Source organism: Camponotus vicinus, unplaced genomic scaffold, assembly GCF_025532165.1.
Source record: "Camponotus vicinus isolate PSW18456_S1 unplaced genomic scaffold, iyCamVici1.0 SCAF_6, whole genome shotgun sequence".
Classification (NCBI taxonomy): domain Eukaryota; kingdom Metazoa; phylum Arthropoda; class Insecta; order Hymenoptera; family Formicidae; genus Camponotus; species Camponotus vicinus.
Window position 1 is genome coordinate 10,984,625 of NW_028141978.1, and position 21,938 is coordinate 11,006,562.

The 21,938-nt window shown below is 36.3% G+C and overlaps 1 protein-coding gene across 6 annotated transcripts in view; it reads right to left on the reverse strand.

Moving 5' to 3' along the window:
• The window catches only part of LOC145973805 (uncharacterized), a 254,234-nt gene that overhangs the window by 52,465 nt on the left and 179,831 nt on the right, over positions 1-21,938 (reverse strand). For all 6 annotated transcript variants that reach the window (XM_083103381.1, XM_083103379.1, XM_083103380.1 and 3 more), the window contains exons 4-7: positions 16,864-17,002; positions 15,260-15,324; positions 11,790-12,041; positions 4,930-5,247 (exon numbers count right to left, since the gene is read on the reverse strand). In XM_083103381.1, coding sequence (XP_082959507.1) covers positions 4,930-5,247; positions 11,790-12,041; positions 15,260-15,324; positions 16,864-17,002 — 774 coding nt within the window. The remainder of the gene's footprint in view (positions 1-4,929; positions 5,248-11,789; positions 12,042-15,259; positions 15,325-16,863; positions 17,003-21,938) is intronic.

Consider the following 21,938-nt stretch of genomic DNA (forward strand, 5'->3'; position numbering starts at 1 on the left):
CGAGCGCGCGCGGCCGCTTTTATGGCACATAAAGGCATCGTTGTACACCGCGTGGCAAAAAGAATGAAAATAATTCAACTATCCGCCCCGATAAGTTCGTACATCGTGATACACCACGACCGAGATACAAATTTCGCGATAAAAGTTGAACGAAGTCTTTCCCTCGTCCCTTAAAGTAGGAACGACGTCGTTATCTCGTCGCCCACATGACTTCTTTGTCGCGTTACATTAAAATTAATTAGACTGATGAATATACGGTTACTGATGTATCACTGATTGGTCTGACTTTTTTTCATCGAAAAGAATATGAATTATTATCTCGTATATGATTTATTTAACAACGTATGTATAACGTGACGTGAAATTTTCAAATAAAAAAATACACAAAAAAGATATGCATATTACGTAATATCGCGTGTATCGGTGACCTATATTTTCTCGATAAAACGGAATCATTTAAATTTCAATTAAATGATTTATACTGCAAATACAAATTGCATATTGTTCCAGTTTTCTTCTTTTTACATTAATTGCAGAAAACGATGAAATATAAACGGTACGTCTCTTTAACAACGTGATACGGCAAAACTTGTGACGCAATAATAATGCCCTACATTCGCGTTATTATTTCTGCATTCTGGTAGCGTGCTTTTTTTTTGCAGTGACGTTATCCGTTTTCACGTTTTCGACTAACTCGTTTTTCCACAAAATCGCGAGGGTGATAGAATTTCGTGATTTTCATATCGAACGTGCCATCTCGACCGATCGTTTTAGTCTACGGTCGTAATTGTTTAAAAGGCCACGTCGCATCGCTGTTAAAACCACTGGCATTTAATGCTGTTTTTCCGAAAATTAAGTTTCTAAAATTGGCACGCTGAAATACGTCGGCGTATCGGAAGGTTTCGCATACCGTTGAATGAATTTAACTGCTTCGAGTCAAACTATGCGCAATTTTGAGAGAATTACAAGTAATTGTAATGCGGATAACGCGACGGTAATTCGGTGAAATACGTGTGATGTCATGATTATGAATTTATATAGGAATTAATAATTGAGTGGACGTATGCGTACGCACGTGCGGGGAATTATGTCGATTCCGACATATGCACGAATATTACATTTATATCCGTTACTGGCAATCGCGTTTGACAAACGTTCGACGTTTGTATTATCCGCAATATTCTTTTACAAGTGTAACCAAATTGGGTTAAAGCAATTCGGCTGCGTTGATAATCCGAGATAGAACAAGTGCGCGAATGTAAATTGCATCGTAAAATCGAATGGAGAACATGTGTCTTCCGATTTGCTCCTCTGACCTTTTCGGAATTTTTTATTCTGTTGACATTTACATCTCGGAGGTCTCTAAGCTCATTTCCCTTTTAACGATTTTTTTAGTTATATAGGATTTTTTAAAAATCTGTATTCCAATCTATTTCAAAAAGTTAATAAAAGTATCAAGGATATTTGCTCATTATTTTTTTCATTTTTCTTCTGCATATTTCCACCTTGTATGTAATTAACCTACAATAATTATAAAATCAGTTCTTTTAATATTTGCCTAATCGTTCAATTTATCTTATATCTCTTAACGATTATCTTTTTGCTAATTGTTAATAAAAACGAAAGAGAAATATATATTTCCGGTTCTCTTTAATTTGCTGTTGCTAGAATTCCGATTATCGAGGAAGCTTTAAAAAATCGATGGAATTATTTCTTCTCTTCGTAACAATTCGAAATAATGTTGTTCTCGAAATTTTACGGTCGAATAATTGATATAATTTGTCCTCCCATTCGCCCAACTGTTTGACTCGCTCACCAACTGTGCGCTCCGAGTGACTATCTCGCGATGCAGTCTCGCAGTTTTCCCCAGATATTTACTCTGGCAAGGTTGATGCCGAGCTAATTGAACAAACTTCAGATCTCGACTGCGAGGTTGCGGTTAATAGGGGCTCGCACGAGTGCCGGAAGATGAGGGCATGATATACCTATCTATCTACGCCAACTGGGCAAAGTGGGACAAAAGGAACACTAGGTAAGTCCAAGGGATAAAGCAACGAAGGAAGATTTGATGTTAATACATTTTTCCGCATCTCTTCGCCCTCCCATCTTTGCGCTTTTTTTTAGAACGCGAATTGTAATATTAACGACAGCGAAGCTTACAACAAGCATCCAAGATGCTGTCTGTGTCTTCGATTCTTAAGAACTCTTGCCCATCTTTTTCCCTTGTTCGTTCTCTCTTCTTTTCTTCAGCGAGTTTTATGCGCGTGTCGGTGACTCCCACTCGACTTAAAACGATTTGCCGAAGGAAGTGGCAATTGGAGAGGCGCGCGATGAACGCGCTGTAAAGAGGGGGGGGGGGGGAGGACGAATGCGCCAGAGGAGAAGATCGTGAAAATCCACCGAAGTGAAATCCGTTAACGAAGTTTGTCGTGAAACTGTGCAGAGCAAGATACGGGTTTGCAAACTCGAGAGACGGTACGGCAGTAAGAGACAGAGACGTCAAGCTCCAGGGAGAGGGGAAAGGGGTTAAGATGGAAGAAAGGGAATACGAGCACGGAAAAGTCGTGTAAATATTTCCTTTTTATTCGCAGAGCGAATAAGAGGCGCGCGTTAAGATTCGTTCGATTAATGCGTGCTTGCGAAAAGTATAATTTTGTCTCGCTAAGAATAATTTGTTCCAGACACACACACACAAGTCCGAATGAAAAGATTTATTTTGCGATTTATCATCACGACTTTGTATTTTATCGTTCCGAAAATCCTATTACTTTTTTTATTTTATTCGCGAATATTTAAGTAATAAATTTTGATAAAGTAATATTGATTATTATTCACACACGTAAATGATATAAAACTTTTCAGACGTTTAAAGTCGGAAAAAAATAGAAAACTTTATATCATGTAATATCATGTATACGAAAAATCACGAATCTAGATCGAATATTACTCGCACAATATATATAATTTAATAAGAAACTTATTTTTCGGAGTCTGATATGGGGATAAAAGCTGGTATTGTTCGATTGTATGGCCGATTTTAGATTACCTGTCCAAAGTATAAACGACACTAGTAACGAACTCTTTTCTATCATTGAACTCTTTTGTTTCTCATTCAAATAATTTCGGCGAATATTGCGAAAACGTCACGACCATTTATTACACCGAATACCTATCGTGATCTTTTCCAAGTCTAAACAATGAAATTAAGAAAACGGGGGACATTTACGGCTACGAAATATCCGTGTATATACATTTCGGATTAAAAAGATTTCGGATAGCGCCGCGATAGCGTGAATATTACGAGATGTTGTTTAATCCAGCGTTATTTATCCTCCGGTACAAGCTGAAAAGTCCGTTCTGGAAATCGGGAAAATACGGAAAAACGCACGCGGCCGAAACGCTGGAAGTGGAAGAGGTGGGTTACTTACGATCGACGTGGCTCCGTAGCGCCCCGATTAAAGCCCGCTTTCATTGCCCGGAGAATTTCATATCTTTCCTTTCGCGATGATATTTATCAAGCGTAATGCGCGAGCGTGAAGCCCCGGTAATTATATATGAATCCATTAACGGAGAGCGAAATGGGATTGCGAGCCGCGAGATGAAAAGCGAGTAAGACGGAAATGCGCACACGGTGCGAAAGGGAGAAAAGATAGGGCGCTCTTTTCGTTCCCCAGGTTTTCATCCCCCTCCTTCCCCCTGCTCTTCGCTCCCTTCGCCCCGTCACTCTTTGCCAGACGTCGTGCAAACACGCTCTTCTTATTCATGGAATAAAAAAACCTCGTACGTTGATTAGCAATTCTTTAAAGTATACATTACCGCTACCGCATGACGCTCGTAACATTTTAGAGCTCGCACTTTGTCAGTTATAATTTAATAATTGTTAAGCGTGGGTGTATGTGTGTTTGTCGGCATTCCATTTAAGATGTTTTTCACGGGAAGCAGGCGAATACGGCGTTATACAAACAGCATCAGAAATGTAACATCGTCCGTGGACAAGCTACGCGCGTCTGCTTGTACGAGTCATAAAAAATTTCAAAAATCCGGCCAGCTAGAAAATAACGATAAATTGAAACGTCCGTGGCCCGATGGGAATCCTCGTCAAGCACGTATTTACACTGTAATAATTAAAATCCACGAGAGCGGTACAAATGAAAAAATTTTAACGATGATGAATCGTACAACTAGAGATGGGAGACACGATCCGTTGATACGATTTATTACCACGCGATATCTCATGATAATTAAACATTTTTTAACTGCCATAACTTTTCCACCCGCTAAAAATATCTATCTTGCGCCACGCGAAATCTTCAAACACGCAGCCATTATTATTATTAATTATTCAACAGCGACTGGAAAAAAAGAGAGAGAAAAGAAAGTTGCTATTTGTTATATATATATTCTTTAAATATTTATTATTTGTTATTAATTCATACCTAATTTCATCAACGTATCTAAATCGGAAAAAACTTGTAAAACTTTTAACAATTTTTAATTATTTATATACAGTGTATATATATGTATGCATGTATATCTTCCTTTTTGCGATGTATCTCCGCGTTGACGTGTACTAAATTACATTTATCTTTAACGAAGCGTCCAAGTGAGAATAACGAATTGAATAAAAAATAACATACACCGGTAAAAACGATGATTTAAAATTAATTTGGAGTAGACTAACTAAATGAATGACGACGAAAAATTTATTTTATCACATCAAACTCGAGCGTTTTTCGATTTAATCGGATATAAATAATAATCCACAAAAATAATATATAGCTGTATTCTCTAGTATTAAATATTAAAAGATCATCAAATTCACATCGTAAAAGCTATACAAGTAGTTCAACAATCACGTTGTAGAGAAATAAGAATTTTCTCGTCACAAAATTAAAATGCATAGATACACAGATACATTATCGGACTCACCTTTCCTCAACGTCATCGTTCGGGAGCCCTCCATGGGACTGAACAGACCATTGCACGTGGCGTCGCCGCTCTGTGCCACCCGGTATACCTCGGCGGAGCCCTCGGGCACCGGTCCACCCGGCAGAGCGACCTCATGATCCATGGCACCTATGCCCATGGCGGCTCTATTCAGGTTACCCTGCACCGTCTGGCCGGCCTTCTCGTACACGAAGCATCGGTATCGATCCTCGTTGCTGGACGCGTGGCCGTGATGCAGGCGGCCAACTAAGTAACGGCTGCTGCCCTCCTTCCAGGTGGCCAGGCATTCCAATTCTTCCACTGAAACAGGCAAACAAATATGCCCAATGAAATTAGCGAAGCCAACAATAGTTTCAAGCGAGCGTCAGCAAAACTGTTTATAGTAAAATCGTCTAAGCGACAAGATAGATTTCAAATACATTCTTGACAGGCAATGTGTTAGAACATCGTGCAATCTCTTCTCGATTAATTCATCGTACAATAAAGAAATTAAATATAATATTTCAATATCTGCGGAAAGAGATATGTATGTGTATATTTGATAAATATTGAATTTATACGAAAAATTATTAAATTTAACGAAATATATATACATATATACATATATTATTTTAATTAAATTTGTAGGATAAACAAAATTTGATGCCAAAAATTCAAATAATTCCTTTATTTTCATTTATAAATGTAAATAATATTAAAAATAATTAATGTTTCAATGAAAATTATATATATATATATTATTTCCATGTAACATTTATGCATTGCCACCTCCAAGTTCTGTAGTCGAGCTACTTCTCGTCTGGACTGAGATACACGTATAATTTTAAATAAACAAATAAATTTTTTTATTCAGATAGCCAGGATTTTCCTGAAATAACTGTTGAGCAACTTTCTAATCTTTCTTAAATCTTTTGCGAAAATGCGGCGTGATATTGACAAAGTCTTTGCATGCAAAACTAACAGACTGTCAACGGCACTCAACTGGCATTAAGAGCGTTTAAATCTGTACATCGTGTGCTCTTAAAGCGTGCGCGAGCGCAGAAAGCGTGAGTCTAGCGTGTAAAGCATTTGAAACTTCGAAAGCGCATTTAGCGTTTCGAGGCGTGTTACAAAATAATGGCGAAGCACGGTTGCGGCCTGACACTGCGCGCTCCTATGTTTAAACTGTCTGGAGCAACAAAATTAAATGAATTTGAGTTTGACGCTCGGAGCGCTAAACGTGCTTTCGAAGTTTCAGGCATTTTACACGCTAGACTCGCTTTCAGCGCGGCCGTAGCTTTAGCTCGATATACATCTCAAAGTTTTATTCTACGACAACGACTCTCCACATGATAAAATCATCCGCTAGACAAAGAATTGATGGAAAAGCTCTTGATGACGTTCACTTAACAATCGTATTGTTTGAGAAAGCGACTCCCGAGAATCTCTCCCAAAATGTATATTTTAGCTCTTTAAATCCTATGGAAATTCTTTAACATCCCATGGTTATCGATAAAAAAAATCGAGTAATATTATCGTTGCATTCGCATCGTAATTGCTTTTATTGCTTTCATCGCTTCTATTCCGTTTCGTTCGGAAAAATAAATCCCACCATCTATATCGATGATATTAAAGTTAATATAATTTTACGCAAATTTTTGCAAATAAGAAAAATGTGCCACAATCACTGACTTGCTGGTCTTGTATTTTCAGATCGCAAAATAACATTGATTACTCCGATAATACTGATAACTTGATAGTGTTGATACAATCCAGTATCTCGCGGCTAAAGCTTAATGCTCGATTTGGCGCCAACTCTTTCGGCTATTATCAACTATTCGTAAAAGCGCACCGTAGAGAGGATTTCGATAGCACTCCTGGAAGCGCTATTGAAGAAACGGACCAATGCAAACGTACGAGAAAAAGCGGCGAACAAAAAGACGAGAGAAACGTGCGGGTGCAGCGATCGCAGACGGACAACCATCATGTGATTTCCGCGCGAAAAACGCAGCCGCGATTACTGACCATTGCCCGCAGGCCGTACTTCGATATCCATTTTCACTTCGCTGCTGGATTTTTATTCGCCGCATGCAATTTTAATGAAAACACATCTACGGGTTCATGATAATCGATGAGAAAGTGGACGAAAGAGATACATCGTACTCCCATGAGAATTGAATAATCACCATAAAAAAATATAGCAGGCTCTCATTGTTATTAAACTTAAGGGTTGCAATAATAAATTATGTTATAAGAGACATTTTTCTCAAATATTAAATCACGTGTTGCGGCTCTTTTAAAATTTAATTTGGAATTAATAAACTGTGCAAGCATTTAAAATTTTTAAATATATATAAAATTTATCTTAATTATCTACGATTATTTATCTAATATATTTCCTTGAATTTCCTTGAGTTTTCATATAATTTATAAACTTGTTAAAATTGTTCTTTGAGGAGATGATAGAAATCGATGAAAAAGTGATAGCAAAGGTTTCAAATCATTGAAACGTGTTTACACTTGAAAAGATAAAGGCAGAATGTATGAGAGGAATTAATGCATGTAAAAGATTCAATTTATGTCGATTGAATCCTGCTGATGCTCGCAATTGCTGGCTTTGATATTTTAACTTGATTATATGCTGTATTCGCTGTAATAAGAAAGAGTATACATATCAAAATGCGTACAGCAAAGAGAACGTGACTTTGACAAAATTCAAATAAGATTGTATCTTTATGTATTTGTTCTCTTTATATTTTCGATATGAGAGATCAAATCTATCGGGAATGTTAAAGCTACAAAGAGAAAGAGTGGTTGTTTCTTCGGTAAAAGAGAATCGAAGAAAAAGAAAACACACACAATTACATTTTTTATAAAAAAGTTAAATTTTCAAAGAACCATCACTACCCTTTTCCTTCGAAATGAATATTGCAACAAATATATTTTGTAAATTTCAAAAAATATTCTCCGCAAAGTGCTATGTTATGCGATGTAACATGCGATAAGCGGAAAAAATTGGCCTCGATATAGAGGTGCTTTTTTTTTCTGGATCCAGAGAATTTTTACTTTGTACGTGACGCATATGGAGAGGAACTATCTCGATATACAAATTCCCGTTAAGAAAACGCTGACCTATAAAATTCGTCAAAGGATCGGCGGTTGAAAGACATCCGATAGATCCGGGGCATGTAGGTTCCAAAGATATCGTCGGACGACGGGCGTTTATTCGCCGCAAAAATGTTTCGAGCGCAGCGTCCGCCGGCCTGGCGTCGTAAAGACGCTTCCCAGAGCGCTCCTTAAAGCGCCATTGGGAGAGACCCACCCGTCCCCTCTCACCCCTTCAGACATTCAACGACGGACGGAAAAGGTCGGTCGGAGGAAGACGGATGAACGTAGGAGAAGAAGAAGCGAGGAAAGAGACCTGACGGCGCGACGAGCGAGCGATCGACTACTCGCTGGCGAGAGCGGGAGCTTTCCGGAAGATTTCCGCGTGAAAAACGATACCGGGATTCTCTCCGGGCTGTCGCTGCTTTCCAGAGATCCTCTAGCTTCCATGGCGACGAGACCGACAATTATCGGTTCGGTACCGAACTCTCGAGGCGTGGCCGGAAAGAACGCGCAAAGAGCGAGGAGATATTATCGTCCTGCAGAAGCCGCCGTAAGTTCGCATCGCCACTTTAGCCTCGTTCTCTATCTTCTTCTTTTTTGTCCCTTAGTCTTCCTCTCTGAGATCCGGAGCCTCGGAATAGAGGTAGTCGGAGCATGATTCTGGAAGCGCGTATCTAAATCACATATCTCGCAGGAGCGCGCAAAGGTCTACCTTCCTCTCTTTTTCTCGGGGCCGACTCTTTCTTACCGGCTCGCTCTTTTACCGTCATCGCGAGCGCGAGCGGCGCCTTTTTATCTCCTCTTTTGACCGCCGTGGAGTCGGTTTTTTGATCTTCGAGTAATTTGAGAGAGGTGCCGCTTGAAAAAAAAGCCTTATTCCTCTGGACTTTACTCCAGGTGCTTTCCCTCTGTGCACCCTCGCCCTCGTTTTTCTCCGCATCGCTCGTCACCGTCAAAGCATCCGGCGAGAACTGCGATTTTTCGCTTTTTTGGACACGCGAACATGATTCTTGCGCGGGTGAGTCAACATCAAAAGCAGAATCGATAAATTAATTGTAAGAAATAATATATATTATTTATATACCTTAATTTTCTTTAATTAAGAATATTGAAAATAATTGCAATTAATTTTTAAGTTCCGAAATTGTTTTCTGAACGATAGAATAAAAAATTATTGTTAACAACAATATTATTTGCACACTACGCGAAAATTACTTTTTAATAATTATATGCATTTTTCTCATATTTTTCTTTTAAATCAAATCGTTTCGATGGTAAACAAGCGTGGTAAAGTTCGAGCGTTACTTAAAATATTATATGTCACGAAAAATGCAGAAACATTAGTGATATGAAACCGTTTTTTTTAACTTAAATCACTACATCAAATTACGGAAATTTTAAATTTTTCGTCTATTTTATGCTGCATTTGTCGATAACGATACATCATGCTGTACCAATAAATCGGTTTCTCAACAGGTTGTCGAGGTAGGGAAAATGGAAGGTATTGATGATGTCCCCTTTCTTGCGTAAATGGTAGGAATCAGGATGAAAGGACCGCAATACCTGTGCGCCGATTTAATTCTGAAAAATCTGCCGCCTGACCGATTCGCAACTACTTTTTTTTTCCCGGCAAAGTGCTCGTTAAAGGCTACGATTCGCCGGTTAGATTTCACCCGAAATCGTTTCCATTTTGATGAGTGTTTGAAAACGCGGGACTAAAGCGCATCGAAAGTAAATCCGATCAAACGCGGCGAGAAAAATAGAAGAAAATGCAGGTACCTATATAAAGCCGCACGCTAGTCTGGTTCTTTCATTCATCTCGTTCGCTGTATTTTTACGACATGTATAGACCCTTATAATCCGTCATGTTATTAAAAATACATGTGCAGATATTGCGAAATTATAGGAAGAGCAATAGCTGTTAAAAAAATTGCAGTATCAGATTTTTTAATTTTTTAGAATTCATTTATTTGGAATTCCGTTTCTTTCGAGAGGCAGTTGCACGGGAGGAATATTAATAATTTTACATTATGGAGAGAAAAATATTTGATATTCCGCAATTTTTTCGCGATAAAGTACGAAACTGTAGCTATAATCACGATAAAATCAAACGAAACGATGCACATGTATGCAACTTTTTTAACATGTTGAATTTTCTTTGAATCATATGGGGCCGCGGTATGTGTATAAATGTAAATTATTTTGTAAAAAAGTATCATGGACGATTTTGCGAATAAATGTTTTAATTCGGAGTAATGTAAATATCCAAATATAACGAGCACAAAAGTATGTTGCTAGTTTCTTCTTTAATGTAAATTATTAATTGAAAGGATATTCGTAAAATGAATATTCTGTTTTGTTATCCCCTATCTCTCGTTTGGCAGTGATAGTCATTTTAATAGCGATCGATAGAATTGATGAATATTTAGACACTACCCACACATTTTGCAATGTAACTTGCTATAATTGACAACGCTGCGATAGCTTCAAGTGGACTATATCGGCAGCATCGATTATATACCGTAATATATTGAATCGAATACACGTCAGTCAAAAGTACATACATAAACCCGATATTGACTACAAATTTAATCTTATTGCGTCATGCTATTAAATACGAATCCATCGAGTAACAAGTGTTTAATTACATCGCGCAAGATATGCAAACTGATGGGGCGATCAGTAATCTATCGAGGTTGCTGAAGTGACTGCTCGCGCGAGACCAATCACTCTAATAAGCTCCACTACTCAGACTAAGTTGTGCCAATTAATCATCGATTAGGCTTTTAAACAAAGATTTTACTCGACTGCTGTCGAATCTCTTGCGAGTTGTATTTTATCTAACTTAAATTTATGTAACTGTAAACTAAATAAATTTATATACTGTATTTTATCTAAATTTATATATATATAACACTGAAAATGAGAATGCGCAGTAATAATACGAAAATACAGAATATTTGACACAAAACGCAGCTAAAATTTCGTTGTGCAACACTCATTACATTATTATAAATTATGTAAAATATCATATCGTTATATCAAAGAGCACATAGATTGTAAAAGGAAAATATTAACATAATTTGTGTAATAATATGATTACACGCATCGTATTTACATAATTTGTAACACAATGAATGTTTCAAAGCAACATTCTTGTAAAATGAACACACACGTGTTATATAATAAATAAATAACAGTAAATGAGAGAATTTTATACGAACAACGTACTCGCACATATTTATAATAATAATAAATGTGAAATTTATTCATAAAAAGTACAGAGACTTTTAATCTTCAACACTTTAAATTTCTATTTTTATTGAGTATATAATTGAAAAACTATTTGCAACCTTTTTGTTAAAGCAAAATGTGCGCTAGATTTGTCAAAGAATGTAACTGGATAAAAGAGAGTTTACAATGAGAGAAAAAAAAGAGAGGAGAAAGTGAAAAAAGACATCCTGTTGTTACTCTTTTTCAGAGACTTTCTGAGATTTAACAATACCTTGCAATTCGAAGCTTACGCAACTACTATGCATTTATCTACTTTTTCTTTAGCTATGAAATTATGGAAAAGGTGCACCATGATTTCTTAAGAAATATGTTTTTAATTAAGTATTTTTTTCGAATTTAATTAAGTATTTTTACGATTTAAATTGCGTTATTTCTACAACGTTAGCTTCTTCCTCTAACACATGGACAAAGTTAGTTTTCTTATAAAATACAAATAAAAATTCGATAATCAAAGATCTTACCTGCACTCTCTGAAGCGGATACATCGGGGCAGGCTTGGTACTTGAAGAGGAGTCTGCTGTCATCTGTACAAGTATCGACGTTGCTCGGTGGATTTGAACACGTACCATGGCCCCGATTGTACGAGAAGGTCATGGGTCCACGAAAAGGGCACGCTACGGGGGGTGCTTCCTCGCGAAACATAGAGTACAGCAACGCATCGCCCGTAATATATGAACATAGGGACGCCAGAGAATTTTTACTGTGGCAAAAAGCTGCAAGAAGAAATTAATCGAAATTAAGTAGTCATGTTTTATAATACACATATATTCTATATTAATAATATGTATGGATCTTATTCATCGCTTCATAAATTCGCGGCCCAGATTTTCCGACAGAAATATATCCATTATTCGAAAACGTGGCAACGCATATTAAAAGCGTAGCAAAAGCGATATGAGAGAAATAATGTGATAGAAAAAACTGGGAGGTAATTTACGTATTATAAACGAGAGATACATTAAATATGTTTAATAAATTTATTTTAAACGCGTTAAGTGCAGACACAATATAAATTATAATTTCCCGTTTTGAGAGACCAACCAATTCATGAAGGTATTTAATGTGAAATTTATTTTATAGCATTTTTCATAATTTCATGAACAGAAAAGCGAATAACTTTATTTTACGAGAAAGAAATTTATTTAAAAATCAGTATATTTAAAACACTTTATTCTTGTTGATTTGTATAAATTTGTATTTGGCAAATCTATGAAATTTGTATTATTACAGGATTCGCTCAAAAGATCGTGATTAGAGGTCTTGTAACATCGCGGAAACTTCAATTTTCTCGAACGCAATATCGCCCCGTTATCGGATTTCGTATCGCTGATGATAACGTATCACTCGTACAACGTAAAGTGAATGAAAGCCTCCACAAGCCGTCCTATTACTTGGTTCACTTCGCTCTTGGAAAAGTTCCGCGGCAGCAAATCTTTCGCTACGACGCGTATCATTTTTCGAACGAACCAACGATAATCGCAGTTACATCTCTTTTTACGAGGCTCTCCTCCCAGAGGAATCACGACGTTAATAAAAATTTTGCCGGGTAACGAAAAGTTCTTATATCGTCGGCGACACGGGGGAAAGAGACGGGGATTGAAGTAGTCCCGGCAGCCATTGGCGGAAGAGAGAGAAGGAAGGTCGAGTTGGACGATGACGAATCTTCCTGAGTAGCAAGTTCATACTCGCGGTGGAAGTTTAACCGAGGATATTTCCCTCAATTTCTTTCCCCGCGCCGCGGGAAAGTGGCGGAGACTCCCGCAAAAGACTTCACTTCGCAAAGAGACTTAACTTTTCTGCACGCAGGTGTTACCCGCGGCCAGCGAAAAATCGAGCAAAAGACTTTTGTCTTTAGTCTACCTCTTTATTGGCGGCGCCGGAGCTCCTTCAGAGTGTTTAAAGCTTCTCTTCTAATTCGAATACTTTCAGCGCCTGTAGACTGCTTTCTTGACAATTGTTTAGAATTGTATAAGCGGCGTGATCAATTCACAGATATATGTCGATTGCAATTCTTTTATATCAAATATTCATATCTGATAAAAATATATTTAAAGAAATGTAAGCATATATTTATTAAAAAAGTTTTTCTTAAATTATCTTAATATCGCTAGTAGAATAATCAAAGGATCATTAAAAAATATATATAATCGACCAAAACTAGCCAAAATTCTTGTTTATTTATTAAAAATTACAATTGTAATTTTTAATAAATAAACAAGAATTTTGGCTAGTTTTGGTCGATTATATATATTTTTTAATGATCCTTTGATATATTTATTAAATTAATAAAAATAAAATTTAAAAGGAAGATTGTTGAGTAAGAATTTTATGAGTGACACAAAGATGCATATAAATTGCTTATAACTAGATTTTATTTGTATGTTAAAATATATAGAATAAATTATGTACTTTATAATTTTTCTCTTGTGTAAGAGAAAGAGAAATGTATATACTCTATTTATATAATATGTTAGATATTTCAAAAATAATATTATAAACCAATGTATGATGCTCATTCAACATTATTACTGTATACGTCACATTTATTCAATGGGAAAAATTTCATCGGCACGTATAGCGCAGACAGGCCGAGTTTCACTCGGCACCGCGAAAGCGCAAAATTCGCGTTTCCTTAATAAAGTATACGTCGTCTGCGGAAATATTGCATTCGCGCTTCGACGTTTCGAGCTCCGCTGTGCTTTGACGTTTTCGCAACCGAGTTGCGTGGGATTCGTCCTGGGAGAACAGGACTCTAGGCGCGCGTTCGCGTTCCCGGGCTCTTCCCATTTTTCCCGGCGACAAACTGTGCTCACAACGAAGGCAGTCTGCGAGCGACGGTGCTCGCGGCGTGACACTATGCAGATTAAAGCCCGATAAAACGACGAGAGAGGAGAGAAGAAAAACGGGGGACTTTGACAAATCGTCGAAAAATGCCGACGCGAGACGTAGGAGGCGGATCCAGCGCGGACGCTGTCGCGCACTTTTTCCGCCCGTACATGTTGACCTGCGCTTTTTTTCTTTCTTTCTTTCTTTCTCTCTTTTTATCTCTCTCTCTTTCTTTGCAATGCTTGAGAGTCGGATGCAGTAGTAGATGCCCGTCTCCTATCGTATCCGGTAGGCGAAACTTCCAGCTACTTCTTGATGCTCGTATTGTTGCGCTTGATAATCGATAAAACTGCAGGAGGGGAAAAATATATTTCTAGCTCAATTAAAAAAAAAAAAAAAAACAATCAAGTATAAATAAAAATTTCACGTATAATTTCTATAAAAGGGTAATTACGATTCGTGACATCGTGTAAAATGTCGGTGCGTAATAACTTACTTTTTCGCAGACTATGAGTTTTCCCCTCGTATAAAACACAGATCACGGAAAATTTTTACATATCATACATATTGTGATATTATTGGAAATTACTAACTGGAAGCGTACGCGCGCAGTATACGCTTAATCCCCAACCAAGTACGGCGAAATTTTGTTAGGAATTATTATCGCGTTTCGACGCGAACTCGTCCCTTCCGTTAGAGTATACGCATTAACGAGGCAGATGGAAAACGAATATATATCTAGAGGGTTAAATGACGTTCCCGATCTCCTTTATACGGTAAATGAGACTGGTAAATCGCGGGGTAGAATTAGAGAAACCGTTTTCGTAACGGGTTTTCTAACATCGCGTTCATCATTACTCTCGCAATGGACGCAGAAGATCGTTAAATTCCACGTCCAAGAAATAATTTCAGGCGCTACGACTCACTCCGGCATTCTCTCTTTCTTCCCGTCCCGGCATCCTGCCGAGCTTTTAATTAACGATCGGCATTCTAATGAACGAACGGCTTTTCGAGGAGATCGTTATTAATCCCGCGAAATAACAACGACTCCAAGCAGCACCACGTGCTTCTCGCGTATTTGTTTTTACTACTTTTTCGTACTTACTCTCTTTGTACTGAAGAACGTTGGGGTGTTTCTCGTGAATGACGACGCAGCGATAGCATGATTTTCTGAAAGAAAAAGACAAAGAACATTATATTAAATCGCATTCTTCGTTTGATAATGTTTACATTCTATGTTTGATATACTTTACTTCCACTCTCGCCGTTGAAGTTAAACAGATAAAATAAGACAACTTGAATGTTTTTTAAAACGCATTGAAATTAAAAAAAAAATATATCATAATTTTGTTAATAATACTCTTCAAAAAAGTTAAATAAGAAAAAATAGTTACTAAAGAAAAATCTGTAGATGTAATTATTATTATTATTATCTGTAATAATAATCACAGATATTCACATACACAGTCTGATTAAATTTTAATATTTTCAGCATGATTCTAACATCAATCATAAGATAAAAACTCTTTCTCTTTTTTTACAATTTTCCTTTAATAAAATTGAATAATTTAAACATATCGCAATATATACAATATATATTCTTCTCTCCTTTTTTTATCTCGCTTGATACATCGGTTTATCGATCAAACATTTTATATATAAGTGAATCTGAAATCTTTAAAAAATTTAAAGAAACAGGTCGTGTATGATACAAAACAGAAGCTCTATTTCTGTCAAGAAGCTTTGTTAGATTCATTTTTAAAATCCCGTGTTTTTCGCATTTCGAAGAAAGATTGCATTTTTAACTGGTTCGTTATTATAACTCGTTTTACGGATCGCACATATATATCGTAATTCTGTCTCTCATATAAAAATATTGTCTACTTTTACTGAAAACTAAAGATTTAAATTCTCTGAAGAGAAATTTATTTCTTTTTTCACGTATTATTTGCATCAAATTCCTCGTAAAGGAATCTGGAAAAGTTTACAGTCATATGCTTTTAAACGATACTGCCAATTCTGCGGAATTGAATAAACCGCTAGTCGCGATAAAAAAAGGATCCAGGTTATTCGGTTGAACGATATCGCTATATTAGCTTTAGTAACTAAGGCTTTGATCGGTTGGGTACATGTATTCTATACATGTTATCTGTGAATCCTACTATGTATAACTCCATAGAAAATTTCCAGAATAAAAATTGTCTCGCTACAATTGCTCGCGGGATTCGCTCAAAGAGATTAAAATAAATATGATAGATACAATACGGATAGCTTGTTAACTTCATTATGATATATCTGAAAGGACTAATATCGGATTGGTTCGAAAAATATGTGGGTCCTCTTAGTACTTAATTATTTACTATAATACGCAATGTTAAATAGAGAGATGAGAAATGTACAACTGTCTGCAAGTTTTTATATAAGTTTTCTATACATTCAGTAAAATTTAAAGATTCTATCAGTAATTTCGAAAGCAATATCATAATATATTTTATTTTATTTATTATTTTACTTATTTTATTTTATTTTCATTTATCAGATTTATCATCTAAGAACAACAATGCACAATAGAAGACTAATTATGATAATAAAATATCACCATTCTATCAGTTAATTTATTTATAGCAATTAGTTGATGTGCTTTGTTTATCATAATCTTTTATTATTTAATTTCATAAAATAAGAGGATACTGGCGTTCAATTACTTACGAATCTACTAGAAGAAATTTGTCGCCTTCGTTGTGCAGGCACTTGCCCTTGGTTGATAATTCGTTCTTGAGTATATCTATTGATTGCCTCACGCCACTTTGAAACCACTTGCCTTCCCATCTCGCTGGAAATGAGCATTCTGAAATAGAAAAAAATAGATCAAGGTTAAAAAATATTTCAACATGTTTTTCATCATATGTATATATTTTTCATATCACTAAAAGCAATTTTAATCTTTCTAAGATTTTTATATAATAAAAAGAGATAATGTACATTTCCAAAATTTTCTAATACGTAATGCTTTTGACGCGAAATTTGGCACATCTCTGTTCAAGAAAAAAAAGACGACTGAATAGAAAATATACCCAATAAAATAATTCAGACCAAATCGAATGCAGAGACATGAGAAAAAGGGATAAGAATAAAAGAGAGAGAAAAGAACAGAATTTGAAGTCGGGAAGAGAGAGAGAGAGAGAGAGAGAGAAGAAGGGAGGAAGGGAGAGAAAGAGAGACAGAGAGAAGTCGGAGAGAACACAACGTCGGTGGCGAGATGGGAATTCCCGGGGTGGGATAATCCCGAGGGCGAGGCGAATTTCCGGAAACTACTGCTAGTATGGAAGGGATACATCCAGCCGAGTTATCGACGATAATCGAAATCCGGAGGAGTCCCTTGTGCCTCGTTCGTTTCCCCGTGCGTAGGTCCACCTATCTGAAAACGAGCGGAGAAACGAGGGGGAGGATGACGCGGCGGGGGTATATTTTTGAACTCGTCGAGACGGGATAGGAATCCATTTTCGAGAAACGAGCGGACGCGCGATACAGAACAATGTTTGATCTAAACATGAGGTGAAAATTACGAAATAGAAATGATGGATGTATCTCTTCTTCTCTCCTCGTACAATGGATATTACATGTATTCATACTCTGAATAAAACATATTATTTTTCAAACGGCAAATTCGCGATAAATCCGATACACCCGGTCGCGCTATATATTATTAAACGATATATTTAGTGTTTAATAAATTATTTATTGATTATTTGTAAACTCAAATAGCAAATAAATTGAGCTAGAATAATAATTATTCTATATATTTTATTAATACATTCTAATATTATATGGGAGAATATTGATTATAATTTAAAATAATTTTCATACGTCCATGATGAAACTGATAAGCATTACAATTTAATAGCATCCTTTCCTTGAGATATCGTGCAATATCTTCATCTTATCTTGATTCGAATTGTCATTCTATACATATCTAATATAATTCACGCCAGAGATTAATTTAATAGCATAACTTTATTATATAGCATCATCGTTTCGCTTGTGAGAGAGGTATTCTTCGTTAATATCCTATCAGATGTAACTGTCTCAACTACCCTTATGTATAGCCTAGTATTAGCCAGACTGCTAAAACTAATAGTCTCATAATTTTGATTTATTCTGCGTAATAATTATCGCGATAAATTCCGTTTGTAATTACCTGTATTTATTAATAATAGTATTTTCATCTGAAATACGATTTTTTAAAAGAATTCAGAGATATTTAAATGTCACATCATCGAGTAACTACGACATCCCATTTAATGCACTTAATTAGGCATCAGCGAGGCATAATTAAGAAACGAATAGGCGTGGAATTTGACGCATGGTGCGAAAGTAATTTAACACAGAGAAATATTTTCGCAAGGATTTTTTTATGACTGTAACAAAGGGAATTTTAGTCGAGTGCCTGTAACGAGGCAAGTCTGTTATCGTTTCCTGAAGTTGACTCACTGTGTTGATTCATCTAATTGAAGTGAGTTTTTTTAGCTCTTTAGAAGGAGAGACGGTTAAATGTTGGTTAAATGGTTTACCGACCGTGGGGTAAATAGCGACCTCTTCAAGAACAAAGCTCTGCGGCTAACGCAAATTTTGGCCGAGTGTTTGCAATAACAAAACGCGAATGAATTCCAACGCTCCGAATGTCGAAACTATCTTTTTAAGATATTTTCTTCTTCGTTTTTTTTTTCTTCTTCATTTTCACACGAATGGTTTGATGATGACATGCTAAGCTTTGTGGAGCTTTTATAATAGTTCACATAAACATATAAAATTTTCTCTTCATTTTGCTTGAAGAAAAAACTGCGATTTCTTAATTGATGAGTCTAGAGAGAATTTTACATAGAAATAAATGGAAAAGCATCCGAAAATTTCTTTTGCCTAATGATCATATTAATCTCATAGAATTAATTCATGATTCATCTTATTATTCTACTTGAATCTATATTTTTTAGACAGTTTTTTATACATATAATAACTTTATAAGTATTGAGCTTTCGTATATAAATAAAATTGTCAATTTTTTACTTTTAAAGAAATTTATAAAATGTAAAAATTTTATCGAAGAGTATATTTATAAAAAACATATTTAATTAAAATAATATGAAATACACATATATACATGTGCGCGAATCCATTTAAATGCGAGCTAAATATTGTTAAGCAAACAAATATATCAGCAGGATTAATTAAACCTTGATGGTCTGCTATGTTTATTTTGCATCATTCATATCAAACAGAAGTAAGCAGAGGGTCAAAGAGATTGATTACGTGTGATGAAAAAATCATCGAACACTCAAAAAACGATAGGTACAGGTGCGTTCGGCGTGGAATAGGGATCGATACGATGCGCGGGGTTTCGAGAGAACTACGGTCCTGAAATTCGTCAGCCACCCTCCTCGCACATCCATCTACCCCTTCCACCCCTCTATCGTCGTTTTACCGTCGGCGGCCATCCCCGGGCATTTATTTATTTCCACGCGGTTCGTATGCCGCACGTTGCCTCGTCTCCCGACTTTCGGGCACGAGCGAGCAGCGAGACGAAACGGGGGAAAGGGGCGCTCTAGAGGGTCGAAAGAGCGGCGCGGGATCTGCGAGGGGGCGAGAGTCCGCGAGGGGTGCGACTCCGCGAGTGGTTACACGCTAGGGTCGTAAAATCCGCGGGCGAGACTCAAAATCCGTAATCACAGTTCGCACCAGCCACCCACCGTGATGAAGCACCTTCGAGAGAGGAGGTGAATTGCGGCTGGAAAAAAGAAGTTGAGGGAGAATAACTCTCGAGCCTGCCGTCTGGAGAGTCTCGAACGTTACGTGAATTTCATTCCTCAATTCAGGCCTTTGTGAATTGCTTTTGAGCCGTTTTCTTCTTTGCTTGAAATAATAATTGATCGTTTATTTCGAGTCGATTAGAATTTACGACTGATATCATTCGCATCGATTTATTTGTCGCGGTTTCGCATAGAATGAATGAACAATGAATGTTACTTTAAAGAGAAATTTAAAAAGCAGTTATGTCGCGTTAACGAAGCTTTTTTTAATCGCGAAAAGATAAATCGGAATACGTGATTCAGTAGAATACAAGATTTTTCTATGTCAGAGAATAGTGGTGAAGGGTGGAATGCTTTTCGACTATCGGCCAATGGAATGTACTGAAATTTTATATTTATGTCACACACACACACACACACACATATCTTCGCAGTTATATTGCTGGTTTCGATAGGAAACAGATCGAATAGACAAAATCAATACAGGCATCGATACGCGCGTTGTTGGTAAATTGAAATCCATAACTACGGTATATGTCTCTATATGTTCCATTACTATGACAGAGTACCTCGTCTTTGAGCGGTAACGTAATGAATCCGATACTGAGATGCAATTTTCATATTGTATCAAATGTCCTCACTTTCATTTTAACACGAATAATAACGTAACAAATATTTTTGATCTCGTAGAATTTGGATATTTTTGAGCAAATTAAGATTTCTGATAATAGATGATATCTTAATAATTTATTTAATTAAATAACCATGCATTTTTCACAATAGTTATTATATGAGTTATGTTAATTGAAAATGTAAATCGACATTTTAATGAAAGAAAATTTCTGATTATGTTTGAAATCGTATTTGTTGAATTTTATTATTACGCTTAAAATATTATTATTTGCATTTATATTTTCATGTGCATGTACAGTTTGACAATATTTTAATATGTTAATATAATAGAAAAAAAGAGGAAAAGAAGAAAGAGAGAGATTGTGAGATAAAAGCAAACAATATAAAACAATATAAAATAATTAAAGTTTTAACAATTTAACAGCGATAAGAATATGCTTTACCCACAGAATTGGATTTTCCCAGTTTGAAGTAGTCATTAACGAAGAACGCCTCTTGCAATATTTTGGAATATTTTTAATTATATATAATAATGTGTGTGTGTGTGTGTGTGTATGTAATGCAAGTTTGATAATATCAAATACCGTAATAAAACGATATGAAATAGTATAGCAAAAGTTCATTAATAATGAAATAAACAATTTTGGAGTAAAAGCTCACATAAATAAATAAATAATGATTAATTGTTATAAGAGTAAATAAAAAGAAAATTTCAATATATTAATTATATTTCAATATATTATCTCTTACATTTTCTTTTAGTTGAGATACGAAAGATCGTACCACGTATTTCGTGAAGATACATGCAATCAGAAAATTAAATAATCTGATTATGCAAACGAAATAACTTCGCTCTTCCGAAATAGCAAGAGATATCGAAACGAGGAAATATTACACAAAGGTCTACCGTACCAGTAATCTTTCTTCTGACAAATTAACGATCCTAGTTATTCAAAATTCTCTTGCAGCGTAACTTTTGCCAGTGAAATACTATCGTACTTCTGTTTTCGGGGGTAATCGCGCGAGCTTACTTAAGCCCCACCGGATTCGGACGACGTTACTTACCGCGTAAGTTACGATCGTTGTAGCAGCGAGAAGTTGAGAAACGTTCTTATGTGCTCGACACGCAATTAAGTGGGCTTTATTCTCACGGACAGGACATTACTTTCCGCATTCTCTCTCGGAGATCCCCCCCCGTTCCTCATCTCCATCCGAACATCCCTCCCTCCCGCCCAACAGTTACCGCATTCTGCTTTTGTTCAACGTACAACGATCCCTCGCTCATGACAATAATTTACCTCCCAAAACGGCACATGTTCGTCGACAAAACGATACGCGTGCGCAGCA